Genomic DNA, 16,069 nt, shown 5'->3' on the forward strand with positions numbered 1-16,069 from the left:
CTTTTTAAAATAACAGAACATGCGAGTAGTTTTTGTGTCACTTCAACTTTCAATCTAGAAAATATCAACCCCATTACTAATTTTTGTTCCTCCTCCACAGCTATCCTCAACCCCAAAGCCCCAAAGGAACCAGCAAAGACCTTCAGTTTTGATTACTCCTATTGGTCTCATACCTCTGTGAGTTTTAACTCTAATCACTAAAAGCAAAGAAAATATGCAAATCTTATTGTGATGATGCATATATTTAAATATATTTTTCTCTTTTTTATTGCAGCCCGATGACCCCAGCTTTGCCTCACAGAACCTTGTGTACAATGACATTGGAAAGGAAATGCTGCAGCATGCTTTTGAGGGTTATAACGTCTGCATCTTCGCTTATGGCCAGACAGGAGCTGGCAAATCCTACACCATGATGGGCAAGCAGGAGGAGGGGCAGGAAGGAATCATTCCCATGGTTTGTTCAACAAAACCTCATTCACCATTCACTGCACTGCAGAGACTAAGACAAATAATGCAATCCCTTGTCTTGTAGTCTGTTTACTATTCCTGCTCATTTAGAGCCTTGAATGTATAGTACAACTCACAAACTGCTGAGTCCATTTAATCTACTAATTATTGTTCTGTACACATCTTAGACCATCAGAGCTCTGGAAATATTACACGTAGTGCCTTGTTTATGATGAAAAGCCTGAAAAATATGTGCATAACAGATTTTTTTTATACACTTAAATAATGTATGTAATGACAAAGGTGTCCTCTCCCAAAGCTTTGATCTGGCTCTTTCCCCTCCTTTGATCAGATTGTCAGATCTAATAGATAGAAAGTTTCTAAATTCACCTTTCAGAACATTAAAACAGTCTAAAATAGAAGAACTGAAACAACTTTAAGTCCTTTAAGCTGCAACCACACTGAAAGCAATTTAGAGCGGTGTGGAAAGTGAATGACATTTGGCCAAAGTTTACAATTTTAGATTCATTCTAGCCTTTAGACAAAGTTTTCAGGCTATAACTATTTAAGTGTTTGCTTTATAAGAAGCCCACAGATCTCACGCCTATTTATCGCCTCTTTTATGTCTCTGGTTGCCGTCATTTGAACTAAAATGCTTTTTTTTCTTTGCCACTCAGCTGTGTGAAGATCTGTTTGAGAAGATCAATGAGGACGGCAACAAAGAGGAGCTCTCCTACTCAGTAGAGGTGAGTATCATTCTTCTTTGGTATTTGTAGTCCTCATGGTTCACCTCTGCCCCTAACTTTTTGTGTTCGCTGCTCTTTCCTGAGCATTTCCCAGACTTCAGTCACATACTGCATGGTTTTCTTTGCAAATCTCTGCCAGTAAAATTGGGAAAACAAAAGTGTGACTGTGAAGTTGAGGTGCGATTGTGGTCTGGATAATTCCCCAAATCTGGGATAAATAAAGTATATCTTATGTTCTTATGTTCTCTGACCTTAATATATGCATGCAAATACCTCCTCTTATATATATTAATAGTGACATTAATATGTATTCTTTGTACAGAGCTGCACAATATTAGCTTAATATATTCAACCTGGGGCACCTGAAATTACTCTCTGTACTTCTGAAATTGTTTCCAGGTCAGTTACATGGAGATCTACTGCGAGCGCGTCCGAGATTTGCTCAACCCCAAGAACAAAGGGAACCTACGAGTCCGAGAACACCCGCTGTTGGGTCCCTATGTAGAGGATCTGTCCAAGCTAGCTGTCACCTCCTACACAGACATCGCTGACCTGATGGATGCAGGCAACAAGGCCAGGTGAGCTAAGCCCTGAGATCATGCTGAGATCACAGGAAGGAGCGGGAGGGGCTAAAGTTGTGGCGACAGCTGTGGTGATCTGATAATCAACGGTCAGCCAGGTTGATAAAAGATAAAAATTAGCTTTGAATCAGGAAATGTTCTTGTATGACTCATTTGCAAGGATTGAATTGTTAAACAGCAAGACAGCTCAGCCTTCACTGTGTTACCGCCTTCATTTATTTATTTATTTTTTTTTTAAATATAACTGCATGTCAAGCTTGACCTGGCAGGTAATGAGTATTTTTCAATGAAATGTGCGCGTGCACGAGGGCTCGTGTGAGGAGGAGTGAACCCTGCCATAATCTCACTGTGCTGACTTAGAAGGCTTATTTCTAGAACATGCCACGTAAAGCCCACATCTCCCCTGTGACTATCCCTCTGAGCACTCCTCATGTATTTGTGTTTGGCGTCCTCGCGTTATTATCCACCTCCGCCGCACAAAGTAATCCTTTAGACTTACTTCACTCTAATAGGTGTAAAACCCACTGATGATAGCGCTAGTAATAGCCAAGACTAAGAATTAGGAATTAATTTTCCTTTAAAAGAATATTGTGTGGTTATTAAGGTGCTCAGAAATCATACTGTTTATTTCCTAACTGTGCCCATATGTGCTAAACTCCAGAACTGTGGCTGCCACCAACATGAATGAGACAAGCAGCAGGTCCCATGCTGTTTTCACCATTGTCTTCACTCAGAAGAAACACGACAGCGAGACGGACCTCTCCACAGAAAAGGTCAGAGCAGGAAAACAGTCGCCCTCTTTGTTTATAATTAGTCTGTAAAACATTCACACTCAAATACACTTAAAGTTCCTTCCTCGTGTTTGTTAGAGATGAATTTCTTTATGCTGTTTTATTTAGACTGAAAAATGGGTTAAAAGCTTTCTTTGGTCCTTTAGTCTCCTCCAGTTAGTGGTCACAGGAGGCAGGAAAAAAAAGAGAGAGAGCCATTTTAGATTTGACTTTTAGCATTTCCTCAGACTGTGGAGGAACAAAGACCGCTGTGTTACTGTAAACAATGCCTATTGTATGTGGCCACTCTGTTAGATTTTACACCCTTGCTCCATCTCACTTGACAGGAATGCCCCCAAATGCTTTGAATGTGTTCAACAATTCATTCTGCAGATTTTTATGGTGGGATTTAAACCATTAAACTGGAATTTGCTTTTTGGGATTGTTGTTGTCTCTGTTTTCTAAATGCAAAAATGTTAAATGCAAAAACGTTTTGCATTTAGAATTGATTTCCTTTATAAATTATTTTCTAATGTGATTTGTGTGAAACTGCTGCTTGGCCCGGGAGCACCAGGCATACGTTTTCCTTGACATAAAAACTATAAATAAAGTGAAAGTGGAGCTTTCATTTTTTACGTCATACCTCCAGCAGCGCTGTTTCTGTTGCAGTAATGGAACAGATCTTTTGTAATAGATTACACTGATGGAGCTATTTCACCTCACCAGAGCTGGTCAAGTTTTATAGTGCGTGCTTTGTCGCTGATGCTCAGCTCATTACTGTGTCCAGGCTGTTCATAAGATACTAACCTGTGTCATGCAGTAGCTTTAGTATGAGGAGTCTGTACATCATCCAAGTGCTGCACTGTGCTCCTCTATCTTTTTCTGATGTGGTCAACATTATGCAGAAATTTAGATTTGGCATTGGTGAAGCTAAGAGCTGTATTTTATTTATTTATTTATTTATTTTCCCACCCTATTAAATGCACATTATTATAGGCCTGATGCATCTAATGCATTTACTCCCTCCCTTTAGGTCAGTAAAATTAGTCTGGTAGACTTGGCAGGCAGTGAGCGAGCAGATTCAACTGGAGCTAAAGGTACCAGGCTAAAGGTAAGACTCCGATCTTCCCAAACACCTTGGAATCACATAAAAAAATGGCTTGTATAACCTGGAAATCTGTGTAATTTTATTCTGTTTTTGTTTTTTGTCTGTGCTTGCAGGAGGGAGCAAACATCAACAAGTCTCTCACCACGTTAGGAAAGGTTATCTCTGCCTTGGCTGAAGTGGTGAGTCTTACACTTGATTTTATTTCCTTTATTTCTCTCCTCCTCCTCCTTTGCAGTCGTTCTCTTATCCTCTACAACTTGACCCTACCTTCAAAAGGAATTCATGTTTGTAGCCTGGCATGCTGTAATGTCTGCCCTTCTGTTCTCTCTTCTCTTGTCCTTGTAATGCTTACTTGCACAGGATAATTGTACCAGCAAGGTAAACCCTTTGACAGCTAAACCACTAACCTGTCATTCATCCCATGAGACAGATTTGACAGCCTTTGGTCATGTGCAGCAATTAAGTTACAGATATTTAGCTGTTATCAGTTTTAAACCTTAAACCCTCAATCCCTGCACAAGAGCAAATGCATGTCAAATTAACTCTCTCCTCATTTTACCTGACATATTGACCCTTACACATAAGGATCTTTTTTTTTCTATTACAACATAATATTGTACAGCCTCCAGTCGCTTCCATAATTTGTACATCATTACATCAGCTCATTTTTACTCATATATTGATTTTTTTTTTTTTTTTTTACTTACCGCAGAGCAAGAAGAAGAAGAAGAGTGATTTCATCCCATACAGGGACTCTGTTCTGACATGGCTGCTGAGGGAGAACCTCGGTATGAATATTAGTATCACTTGATTAATTGACGTTACTATGTGACAATAGTGGTTTGCCAGTAAATTACGTATGAAAATCCGTATTTGTAGACAGCCAGAGAAATTGAGCCATTTGCATAATGGAATATGCAGTCAGGATTAAAAAAAAGAAAAGACTTGAAATAGTCTACATTGCTCTCAGGAAGTTTAAGAAGAGCATAGTCACCTCACCTCCTTGGTCCAGACGTGTCACAAAAAGTGTGCAGTGTATCTTAGATTTAGTCTAATGAAGCTCTTGATTACACAAAAAATGTATTTCATTTGACGAGCTTTTAAAAAGTGTTGTATTTTCATAGAAATTATATGTGCCTTTGGTCATGTTTGGTCCTCAATGCTTATCTGACATCTCTACTGATCTTTTATCAGGTGGGAACTCCAGAACAGCCATGGTAGCTGCCCTCAGTCCTGCAGACATAAACTACGATGAAACCCTCAGCACTCTGCGGTAAGCTTTCTGTGCTGGAGAAAGATTGTGATTGTTTGAATTACACTTAAAATTATTTGTTTTATTATGCTTTTTAGCTATGCTGACCGCGCCAAGAACATCAAATGCAATGCTGTCATCAATGAGGATCCCAACAATAAGTTGGTGCGCGAACTGAAGGATGAAGTGGCCCGACTGAAGGAACTGCTCCGTGCCCAGGGCCTGGGAGACATTCTGGACAGTGAGTTTTATGCTGTCTCAGCTGGTCGTATCTGCAGCCAGCGACCTTCTCTGTCAGGGCCCACCACAAACTGGCAACGTCTTCTATCTTCATTACTGTCTCGTTACTCTCAGCCATCTAACGTTTTCATCTCAGTGCTTGTACTTGTGGCTGGTACATCACTAAAAACAAAGAAGGAAGCAGCTTTTAACACGTTTACCTCAATACTGGTTTATTATGCCTCAGTGCAGACATGTATAGAACGTCAAATATGTAGTATATTTAAGGTTGTATGTGTTTGACAACACATGTAGTCACTCAAAACTGCACTAAAATAGCATTTGCTATATGCAGGAGTAATGGCTCATAGCCTTGTCAATTAGATACATAATATACCTATTAATGACTTCTAATAGCTGAAGTAATGAATAACCTGACTACTTGCTAATGCCTGCATAGATCACGCCTAATGGCGCAGCACTTAGCAAAACATATCGTGACGTTTCCTCTCAGCTTTGTTATTGTTTATCCAGCCCCCCCCCAAAACAAGCAAACATAAAAAATATCTGTAATCTTTTCCTCCGATTCTACTGGTGCTGACCTCTGACCCTTCTCATCTTTTCCTGCTTCCCCTCAGTTGATCCTATGGGGGATGATTGTCCAGGAAGTGGAATCAAATGTGTGTATATGTGTGGTAGACTTGCACTGTATATCACTATTTGCCCTAATTATAGTAGCTAACATTGCTTATGAACCCCATTAGCTGTATATTGAATCTGCTACCAGCTTTGCATGTAAGTGCCAAAAGCTTAATAGAGTCTCAGAAATGCAAGGTTTCCATAGGTGTTCTTATAACTGGCAAAAGTAAGCATGGCAGTAGGTTAGCATGCTTTGCGCTTTATTGTTATTTTTTTGTTACGTTTTTCAGAATGACAGGGGGGAGGCAGCTACTTACAGGCTCAGATCCATTTTAGAGTAGCCGTTTAGTTTTCCCTGGCCTCAAAATGCAAATGCATCGTTTCATAACAATGTCTCACTACCTATGACTCGCACTCTTTAAGCTTATTTTAATCCCGGTTATTCGTTCTGCTTTTTATTTTGTTTTCTTTCACTAATCATCCCCAGCAGGTGACGGTGCCCAAAGCTTTAAAATGCCCCTTCTGAGTTCTCAAACTGAGGCTCAGAGCTACAGACGGAAAGGTGCTTAATTTTTGTATTTCTATATAGAGGCACCAGAGGTGTTTGTGTAAAGATTTGACTAACTTTGTGCACTTTAGTAGTTAGTAGAGTGACTAGTTTGCTAGTGTGCTTTCTGTTGTATTCTCAAGCATCCCTAACATCTTAACCTTAAAAATGTTTCTGCACCATCTGATGCGCAGGGCAAATAGTTAACTAGCTCAAGCTAGAGTTGGGTCTATTTTTTTGGAGAAAAAAAGCCCATATCTTAAGAAAGTCATCATCCCCCAGAATATTTACCCTTTTCTAATATCACTTTGATTTAGTTTGGTCCTAAAGAGCTCACTTGTGTGTTGCCTCAGAGGCCCTTGAGGTCACATTGACATGAGCTACCTGACCTTTGAGTGAGGCTGCTGTGGCTTTTGTTATGGCGGATGCTGTGTGCGTATGGCACGTGTGCTGTGAATTAATCTAATCTAAACTCCAGGCTGAACTTTCTTTGCCAGCATGTGTCCACGTCTCTCCTCTGTCCTCCTGCTGGACCTTCTTGCAGTCTCCATCTCCCTCCCATCCTGTAGCCGATACTCATGATAGCAGTTTTCACACAGTGTGTTCACTCTCATTCACACATACACAGAAGCAACAAAGTGACACCTCCCTATTCCTTCCAAACATACTACAAATTAAGAGCTCAGAGTTAATTGCTCTCCACTGTAATTGTGACCACCATAAAAGCAGCCCTTTAAACTGGTTATTAAAGCTCAGGCTGAAATCTAATGCGTTTTCTCTGGAAGATGATGAGTTGGAGCGTAACTGCCTGGAGTGAAAACTGCTGCTGTCTGTAGCTGACTATCATGCTGGGTGTTTGTCTAAACCCTACAACGTAAAATGTGTGTCTTACATTGGTCTTTCCTCCCCTTTGTCCTTTCTCTTTCCCCATCTGCCCCCCCTCTCTTACTTTCTTTCCTTCTTTCTATTTGGTGTTTCGTTATTCCATTTTTATGTGTTTTATTCCTTCCAACCTTTCTTGGCCTATCCCTCCTCTTTCTGTGTTATCTTCCTTCTCCCTCTCTCTTTCTTGTTGTTGGCTCAGACCTCAAAGACATTCAGAACAATAAGAATAGATACTTGATAGCCTCAGAGAACCAACGCCCTGGCCATTTCTCCACAGCCCCTATTGGTTCCCTGACAGCCTCGCCGTCCTCTGGCTCGCTGTGCAACCAGGGGGGCCTTCAGTCAGTCACCAGCATCCAAGAGCGCATCATGTCCACGCCTGGAGGGGAGGAGGCCATTGAAAGACTCAAGGTAAAGCAGACAATGGTGTATGCAGCACTTTTAAAATCACACTCACTGTTTGTTGTTAGGAAAGTTAAAAGTCCCGCAGCCGTCTTCCTACTCTGGCCACTTAAAGGTGTATCCCAGATATCTCATTTTATACCCTGGCCCACATACAGATCTTTGATCTTAAGTGGAACTCCTCTTTCTGTTAGTGGAATAAGACATTTACAACTATGTATTTATTTGCTGAGATATGCAATTATAAGAAAAATAAATATAATTTCAACAATATCTAAGTTTTACTACATAAAGGAGTAATGTAGCTGTAGGAAAAGAAGTCTGTCAGCAAAACTCTGGACTTAAATTGATTGATAAAAATCAAAAGTTCAGTTACTGCCCAGACTATCCTGTAATTATAAAACAGAAAGTTTTTCTTAAATCACAGAAAATTTTCAGTTATTTTCACTGCAGACATTTAATTGTTTATGTATTACTTTATTACTTTGAATATCGTTGAGGGACGTCTTTATTAGTAGGGCTGTTTTGGAGCCTTTGTTGGGCCAATTCTGGCCCCTGGACCTTATGTTTGACACCTCTGCTCTAACCAATAGAGGCCTGAAGAAAAACTATTGGTATTAACTGCTGGTTTCATGGTTAATATGGCAAAAATAATAAAGTAATTGCGGACTTTTTCAATGCCACACGGGACAACAGGCTTGCTTTTAATTGTTAAAAAGTGTATTTTATCCACAGTGTATATAAATATATAAATATAGAGATGCAGCTTTATATTTTATGATTAAATATACAAAATTTATTAGAAGTCAAGAAATTCACAGTAACGTGAAATAAGATAAAAAGGAAGAAACTGTAACTTGTTCAATACATTTATTTATCGTTAAGATGGCTGTTTAATTTTACGCCACATGCAGCCTTTAATAAAAGCCTGCTTTGCGTATCGGTCGTCACGCAGACACCGAGCCTTATATGCCTCCCACTCGCAGCAGTCTCTCGCACTCTGTAGATAGGGTAGCACATAAGATTGCAACATCCACAGCCATGAGGAGCTGCAGTTTCCATGGCAACCGTGGTGCCCGGTCCCGTCTGTCATCCAATGACGTCAAGCACCAACGCAAATACGGTGGAAATCAGACCAAAATAGATTCAATCTTATCAACTTTAGGCTTTAATAGTGAGGAACAGTGTTCTCTATCAGTGCTGAAGCTAATTTGGGGAATCTAAACGCAAGAAAATAAGTCATAATCACGTTGAGTATACAAGTTTATTTTGTGAAGGGAAAGTGTAAACATTACACATAAACATTTGACAGTGATGAGGCAAAGGTAATCTTCCAAATCCAGGTTGGTGCGCTTGTTCCTGCCTCCAAAACACTGCTAGTAGTTACTTTTATATTACACAGGTTTTGTTTTTATCTCATAATTTTCCCTTTGTTCAGGAATCAGAAAAGATCATTGCTGAGCTCAATGAAACCTGGGAGGAGAAACTGCGAAAGACTGAGGCAATCCGCATGGAGAGGTCAGTACAGGCAGACAGTGTTTGTTCATTTCCATCTTTATTTCCCGAGGGGGAAGGTGTCTGTCCAACGTGTGCATTAAAGTCTTCCTCATTGCATCCTGTCAGTCTTAGAGGGGTGTGCGGTCTGTCTCAACTGTGTGTCAAATGCTCTGATAGCATTAGAAACTTCCCCCGACACACCTCTCAGACGTCACATAGAGGGATGTCTGTCATCCATTATCACCTGATGCTGTGATTGGCCACTTTCCTTCTCATTCTAGCTCTCTGAAGCTTTGTTTGTTTGTTACTCAGCATGTGTGGCTAAATGTGACTATTACCCCCTTTTTTTGTATAGGATATTCTTGTCTTCTCCCTCTTTGTTGGTCATGATTTATCTATCCCCGTCTCTCTATGAGCACATTTAATTTTCCACACTGTCAAATATCACATCTTAAGAACTTGTCCTGAGAAACTGTAACCAAACCTTTAGTTTTCCCCTAGTACTTTACTCTCTATCTCTCTATCTCCCTCTGTGCTGTCTGTTTTACTTTTCTCTCCCACCTTTTTTTCCATCTCTGCACTAGTTCTGTCCATTTCACCGTCCTCCTTTGTCGTCACACTCGGCTGCACAAACACCCCTCTCAGACATCAACCATGCTACCGTCTGTCCATAGAGTCTAACTGGTGCCATTCTCAGCCGGTTGTCATGCTACAAATCACTTACTCCAACGTTGCACACCATCGGTTCTCATCCTCTCCGAGTTACCAGTACAAACGATCTTTAGTGGGAAAAAAGAAGTGCACACCGTGTATGTTGCAGCAAGAATAAAAGACCAATAAAGGATGCTTTCACTGAGTGTACGAATGTTTTTCGGCTGTATTTCAGGGAGGCTTTGCTTGCAGAGATGGGCGTGGCAATCCGTGAAGATGGAGGCACTTTGGGTGTATTCTCTCCTAAAAAGGTATGACAGACTGGGTGGGAGCGCATAGTGTCAACATTCCCACTGGTGGTGAAGCACATCCTTCCTCCATCACTTCACTTTATCTCAGTGTCTTTTTCCATGAGAACCCTTCCTGGGAGTTTTTTTTCTTTATCATTCTGTCTTTCTTTCCACTTCTTATTTGCTTCCTTCACATACTCAGCTTAGCGATGAAGGGCCATTTGACGAGCCTTTTGATTGTTTTGCCACCAAAAAGGTTTGTTTAACCAAATAAGCTGGCAGAACTACATTTCCCGCATTAGAAATAGCCCCACTTTAGACAGTTTAGTCTTTAATAGACATTTTATGTGCATGGTCCAGATCTACACTTTTTCTGCTCATTGTTTTGTACTTTTACTCTGCTGGATCATTTACAGTCTTATGTTTTTTCCTGTAGATGCTTAGATCTCTCAGTGCTATCAGATCCTTATGAAATTACAAGCAGTGGCATGTTCCATTCGCTCAATCAAGTAGAGGCAGTGCTATAGTGCAGTGACTTAAAAACTGGTAGATATGTTTATGTTTGTTTGTCAGTAGAGTCATTAGTGCCTGAAACAACACACGTCATCACTTCAGGAGTCTGTGAGGCATTGTTCTAGTGTGTGTGTGTGTGTGTGTGTCCTTTGTTCACATCCGATTGTCTTCCATAATTTCTTTTCTCTCCTTTCACTCACTGCTCCACGGGTTAGCCTTGCGATCTCTATGCAGACTTTAACGGGGTATTCTCACCTAAAAAGGTTGGTGTTTTGGAGGAATAGCTTGCAGGATCCTTTTTGAAGTAGTTCTGTGAAATATAAAACTCCAGAGTTGTCAGGACAGTGTTGATGTGACCGCTTCTGTCTACATTTGCAGACAGAAGCATTTGTTTGATATGAAAATATCCTAGCAACAGGGGCAGTTTCTGCACTTATGAATGTTGATTAAAGCAGCGAAATTCTAGAAATGTTTTTGTGGTAAACGGTCTGCCTCATGTGTTTATCTGTAGACCCCACACCTGGTTAACCTGAATGAGGATCCTCTCATGTCTGAGTGTCTGCTCTACTACATCAAAGACGGAATTACAAGGTAACCTAAACCTGAATAATGACCCTGCCACAGTGGATTTGGAAAGTTCTGGCAACTCTCCCAGGCAAGGTTGTCTGGAAAACTACTGGGTCTTTTTATGATCAGGCTTAAAATCTGCTAATGAATACATTTTGCTTTTGTTTATGTCGCCTCTTTGTCCTGTTGGTACCTTCTATAGACTCTTTCTGTTGAGTCAGTTGTTACATTTCAACTTACAGAAACACTAACTGTACATTTTTGCACAAATGGCTGACAATGCATGTGGATAGCAGTATTATGTCTCTCAAACTGGCTTCTGCGATTGTTTCAGAGTGGGTCAGGCCGACGCAGAGAGAAGACAGGACATTGTTTTAAGTGGTGCTCATATCAAGGAAGAACACTGCTACTTCCGCAGCGAAAGGAATGCCAACGGAGATGGTGAGACATAATACTGGCTGCTGGTGTTTGGAGGTGTTTGTATTGTATGTATTGAATGTGTGCTAAATTAAGTTGAGCAAGATGTTTGTAGTGTGATTTTTAAAAACACCTAAACACATACAAAAGAAACCTTTTTTTTGAACGGATGAAATGAGTATATAAATATTAGGGGTGCAACGATACACAAAATTCACGGTTCGGTTCGGTTCGATACTTTGGTGTCACGGTTCAATATTTTTTTGATACAAAAAAAAATGTTCATGCCTTTTTAATTTGTCATTTATTAAAATTATAAATATATATTTTAACTCAAAAGTACAGTTTTTAAATTTAATGTTGCTGAAACAACAAAGTAATAAAAAAAAAAATCTATCCGATCGAGAAATCACTCATCTTTGGAAAAGAGAGTTTATTACAGAGAAATGGCTCTTTCCAAAATAAAAGCTATACTATACGCTTCTTCTGGGGTATACTCTCAGCAGCATATTAAACATATCAGGTCCCCATAAGGAGAATCATGTGCTAACGGCTGTCTAAATGACTCGGGTAAAGTTTGTAGCATGCGTGCTTGTTGTTTTTGTCTGCGTCCACTTGTCTTTGCACTAGGATGATGTCGGAGTAAATGTGCAGTCAAATTCGTTGTGTTCCCACTAGTGCTGTCAGCGTTAATCTCGTTGAAATGACGTTAACGCCACAACACGGCAAATCTCCGTTAACGAGCTATGGCGGATCGCCCGTGTGTGGGGCTGGACGGCGTCAACACGTTAACGAGCTAACTGCGCTAACGCACTAGTTCCCATCAGTTGAGCATTGCGTGGCACATCCGACATACTGTTTTACTTTTGTCCATGATGGCTTACCTTCAGGGTCATACGTCACATGAAAACCAAAATAGTTCCAAACGCCAGATCTGAATGAGGGTGGGGGAGGTTCAATTTGCCATGTTGCAACGAGAGCTTAACTTCTGTCTCGCTAGCTTGCCCTGCGCTCAGTGAATCTGCGTTCGACTACTCCGCCTAGGCTGCACTGTCGAGCGCAGATCCACTGAGCGCTCAACACAGACAGCATCGTCAGAAGGAAAGTTGATAAAATAAATTTAAAATTTTGTATTGTTCATACACATGCGTACCGAACCGAAAGCACAGTATCTAACGGTTCAATATCGATACGAGTATCGTTGCACCCCTAATAAATATATAGACTACATCTAATGGGTGACATATTTGTGGGTTTGTTTTCTTTTTGTTTGTTTTTTTTGAATGGTGATGAGTCATTCAGAATGATTGATTTGCGATTGGTTTGTTTTTTGCTAAAGTTATTGTCATGCTGGTGCCCTGCGAGGGATCGGAGACCTACGTCAACGGCAAGCGTGTTGAGGACTCGATCCAGCTTCGTTCAGGTATGTGTGTAGAAAGTTTTCTATACAAACTGTGAACATTTGCGTGATGTCTGTAAGCAGATATGATGTAACTAATTTCCTAATGCCCAAATTATGAAATGTATTGATGACCTGTAGCGTTTAAGAAATTTTTTTTTCATGCTTGTGCTGCCTTCTTTAAGGCAATCGCATCATTATGGGAAAGAACCACGTGTTCCGGTTCAACCACCCAGAGCAGGCCAGAGCTGAAAGGGAGAAGACGCCATCGGCCGAAACCCCCGTGGAGCCCGTCGATTGGACATTTGCTCAGAGAGAACTCCTGGAGAAACAGGGCATTGACATGAAGCAGGAAATGGAGAAAAGGTATGCAATCTATGACGTTCATTTATTTTAAATATGCGAGTAGTCGTGTGGCATTAAATGTGGATTGTTTGATGTGTTTCAAAACTTTTATTTTACTCTGCTGTGTAGACTCACTGAGATGGAAATCTTGTACAAAAAAGAGAAGGAAGAAGCCGATCAGCTTCTGGAGCAGCAGCGACTGGTGAGTTCAAATAAGCCCCTTTTGTGAATTTAAAGAACTCACTCTGTTTTTTGTTATCAAAGATGTTTTAAACCAGTTAGTAATAAGTGCAGAGTGGGTGTAAAAGGAGCTGTAGCTTTTGTTAAAGTTAATGAAATCGCTACTAGACGCAGCCTATTGAGTGAACGTGCTAGTTTGGGATATTTTGTGTGTGATTGTTTTTTTGATGTACTTCAGGCCATCTCTTGTGGATTTCAAAGTAAAAGTATCTCCAAAGCTACGATCAGTTACAATTTGACAGCTTGTTTCTTTGGATGATGGTTTCATTTGGTCCTTTTAAATCTCACTAGTACTAATTCTCACTCCGAGCTCTGACACTTTGAGATGTTTATGTGTGAATCACACTTTTACTCCTAGCGCATGTCTGTTCTTTTTGCATGGAAGTTTTTCTGGTTTGAGACGGATAAGCTTTTACTGGCTGTCCTCTTGTGTTCAACAATTTATTTATTTTTTTCTGTAGCAGCTTGATTGAGCAAGAATTAGACTGTAAAGCTTTCCCCTTTCCAAACCCCTGTTTTCCCCTTTCTTGTGTCTTCTTTAGTGGATCTGAATCTTGCAAAACAGCAACTTGCAGCTAAAATTGATTTGATATGAAGATCAAATTTCCTTTAAAACCGATTCAGCATTTATCAGCATCGAAAAACATGTTAAAAAGTGCCGCTGCTTTTGCATGGTTCATTTTAATAGCATGTTTTCTTAACTCATTCAGTACTGGTTGTGGACTAAGTTGCAGTGTTTGCCGGAGCTGGTCAACTCTGAAGTGGCTGTTGATTTGCTTGGATTAGATTTCTACTCTAGTTTTCTTACTCTGTTTTGTCCTGAGTTTCATCTCTTCAATGCAGTTGCAGATATGTACAATGCATTGTGATAACAACAACTTCTGCTGTAGTTTTTGACAGATAGTGACAATGTGGTTTCTCATTGACTTCTTTGGCATCTGTGAGGGCACGACTGAACAACAGTTACCACTGCTCACAGTTAACTCAGTGAATCACGGGGCCTCGTTCACATCCTGGTGGTTTTATATGTGCAGAATTACACACAGAGGGTTCAGACTCCCAGGGACATAACACGTCCAATTCTTCCCAAAGATACGTACAGTCTCATACACACAATCGAAATGATCTCTACTGGTTGTGATCTGTAATGTATGCTGTCTCCAAAAAATGAGAAACTGCATTTTTTTTTTTTTCCTCCAACTAACAACTTTCTTGTAGTGGATTAACACTTATCCGCACTTCTGCATCTCCTCTCTCTACTGGCTTTCTGATCAACTGCAAGAACACTGTCTGCTAACTTACCACTAATACTAAAGCCACTCAAACCTTCTGGACTAAAGGGGGAAAGCTCCAGAATTCATCTACATGCATGCTGCTGTAGCATGTTTGGGATCCAACTCACAAAATTTTCCACTAAGAAGAGGAATATCACAAAACAGTACAGATGTGCTCCAATCAGCAACTATCATCTATTGATATTTTCTTTCTAATCATGATAGACATGCTTTACCTTTAATATCAATATGCAACACTGGGAACAATAAGGTCCAAAAAGGACACATCCATTTCAGACATATAAAAAGTTTTTAGCGAGTGTTGTGTTGAGCATGAATTTATATCCATAGCGCCGTTAGAGAGGGAAAACTGACAAGAAAGTCAATGGAAGCCACTGTTTCTTGTGAATTAATTTTCCCCGTTTCTATAGCTTTATTTTCAGAATAACTTTAAAAATAATCTTGCATGTTGCCATACATCTTGTATAATAATGATGTATGCAAAATGTTTCTAATATTAGTGTAATTGTCACCTTTGGTTAAAAATCCAGAATTTGGAAATGCTGTCTGCGCTTAAGACAGAACGTAATCTTCTGATATAACTTTGACTCTTGGTTGGTGTTCCCTTGTTGCATATTTATATGTTCATTCTTTTTTTTTTTTTTTTTTTTTAAAAGCCATCTTTTCATCCTCTCCCTGATTTCCCATTGTAATTTCTCCTTTTTTTGGGGGGGGACCCATCTGGTTTGTGTCCTGTGTTGTTTTCTCAAGGATGGAGACTCTGATAGTGGGGATGACTCAGATAAGAGGTCTTGCGAAGAGAGCTGGAGACTGATCACTTCCCTGAGGGAAAAGCTACCTCCCAGCAAGCTCCAAACCATAGTGAAAAAGTGTGGATTACCCAGCAGTGGGAAAAGAAGAGAGCCAGTGAAAATGTACCAGATCCCTCAGCGGCGCCGCATCACCAAGGACTCTAAGTGGGTCACCATCTCTGACCTGAAGATCCAGGCAGTCAAAGAAATCTGCTACGAAGTGGCGCTCAATGACTTCCGTCACACACGGCAGGAAATTGAGGCATTGGCTATTGTAAAGATGAAGGAGCTTTGCGCTAGCTATGGCAAGAAGGACCCCAACGAGCGGGACTCGTGGAGGGCGGTGGCTCGGGATGTTTGGGACACTGTAGGGGTTGGTGACGAGCGCATTGAGGATGTCATGACCAATGGGTCTCGACCCGGAGGAGTTGTTATGGACGAACTAAAAGTGCACATTGATAAACTCGA

General features: G+C 40.5%; 1 protein-coding gene across 6 annotated transcripts in view; it reads left to right on the plus strand.

Moving 5' to 3' along the window:
* kif1b (kinesin family member 1B) overlaps nt 1-16,069 on the plus strand; it is a 60,911-nt gene that overhangs the window by 20,276 nt on the left and 24,566 nt on the right. For 2 of the 6 annotated variants that reach the window (XM_087833840.1, XM_087833841.1), the window contains exons 3-22: nt 101-177; nt 275-454; nt 1,125-1,193; nt 1,593-1,771; nt 2,436-2,547; nt 3,578-3,655; nt 3,766-3,831; nt 4,013-4,030; nt 4,365-4,440; nt 4,847-4,925; nt 5,003-5,145; nt 5,762-5,803; nt 7,394-7,605; nt 9,035-9,114; nt 9,980-10,055; nt 11,059-11,138; nt 11,449-11,555; nt 12,871-12,954; nt 13,116-13,296; nt 13,405-13,477. In XM_087833840.1, the coding sequence (XP_087689966.1) occupies nt 101-177; nt 275-454; nt 1,125-1,193; nt 1,593-1,771; nt 2,436-2,547; nt 3,578-3,655; nt 3,766-3,831; nt 4,013-4,030; nt 4,365-4,440; nt 4,847-4,925; nt 5,003-5,145; nt 5,762-5,803; nt 7,394-7,605; nt 9,035-9,114; nt 9,980-10,055; nt 11,059-11,138; nt 11,449-11,555; nt 12,871-12,954; nt 13,116-13,296; nt 13,405-13,477 (2,012 nt within the window). Of the gene's footprint in view, nt 1-100; nt 178-274; nt 455-1,124; nt 1,194-1,592; nt 1,772-2,435; nt 2,548-3,577; nt 3,656-3,765; nt 3,832-4,012; nt 4,031-4,364; nt 4,441-4,846; nt 4,926-5,002; nt 5,146-5,761; nt 5,804-6,249; nt 6,325-7,393; nt 7,606-9,034; nt 9,115-9,979; nt 10,056-11,058; nt 11,139-11,448; nt 11,556-12,870; nt 12,955-13,115; nt 13,297-13,404; nt 13,478-16,069 lie in introns of all 6 variants that reach the window. The other 4 variants (XM_087833842.1, XM_087833844.1, XM_087833839.1 and 1 more) reach the window with 3 other exon arrangements.

Source organism: Neolamprologus brichardi, chromosome 20 (assembly GCF_056152115.1).
Source record: "Neolamprologus brichardi isolate AB-2024 chromosome 20, ASM5615211v1, whole genome shotgun sequence".
Classification (NCBI taxonomy): domain Eukaryota; kingdom Metazoa; phylum Chordata; class Actinopteri; order Cichliformes; family Cichlidae; genus Neolamprologus; species Neolamprologus brichardi.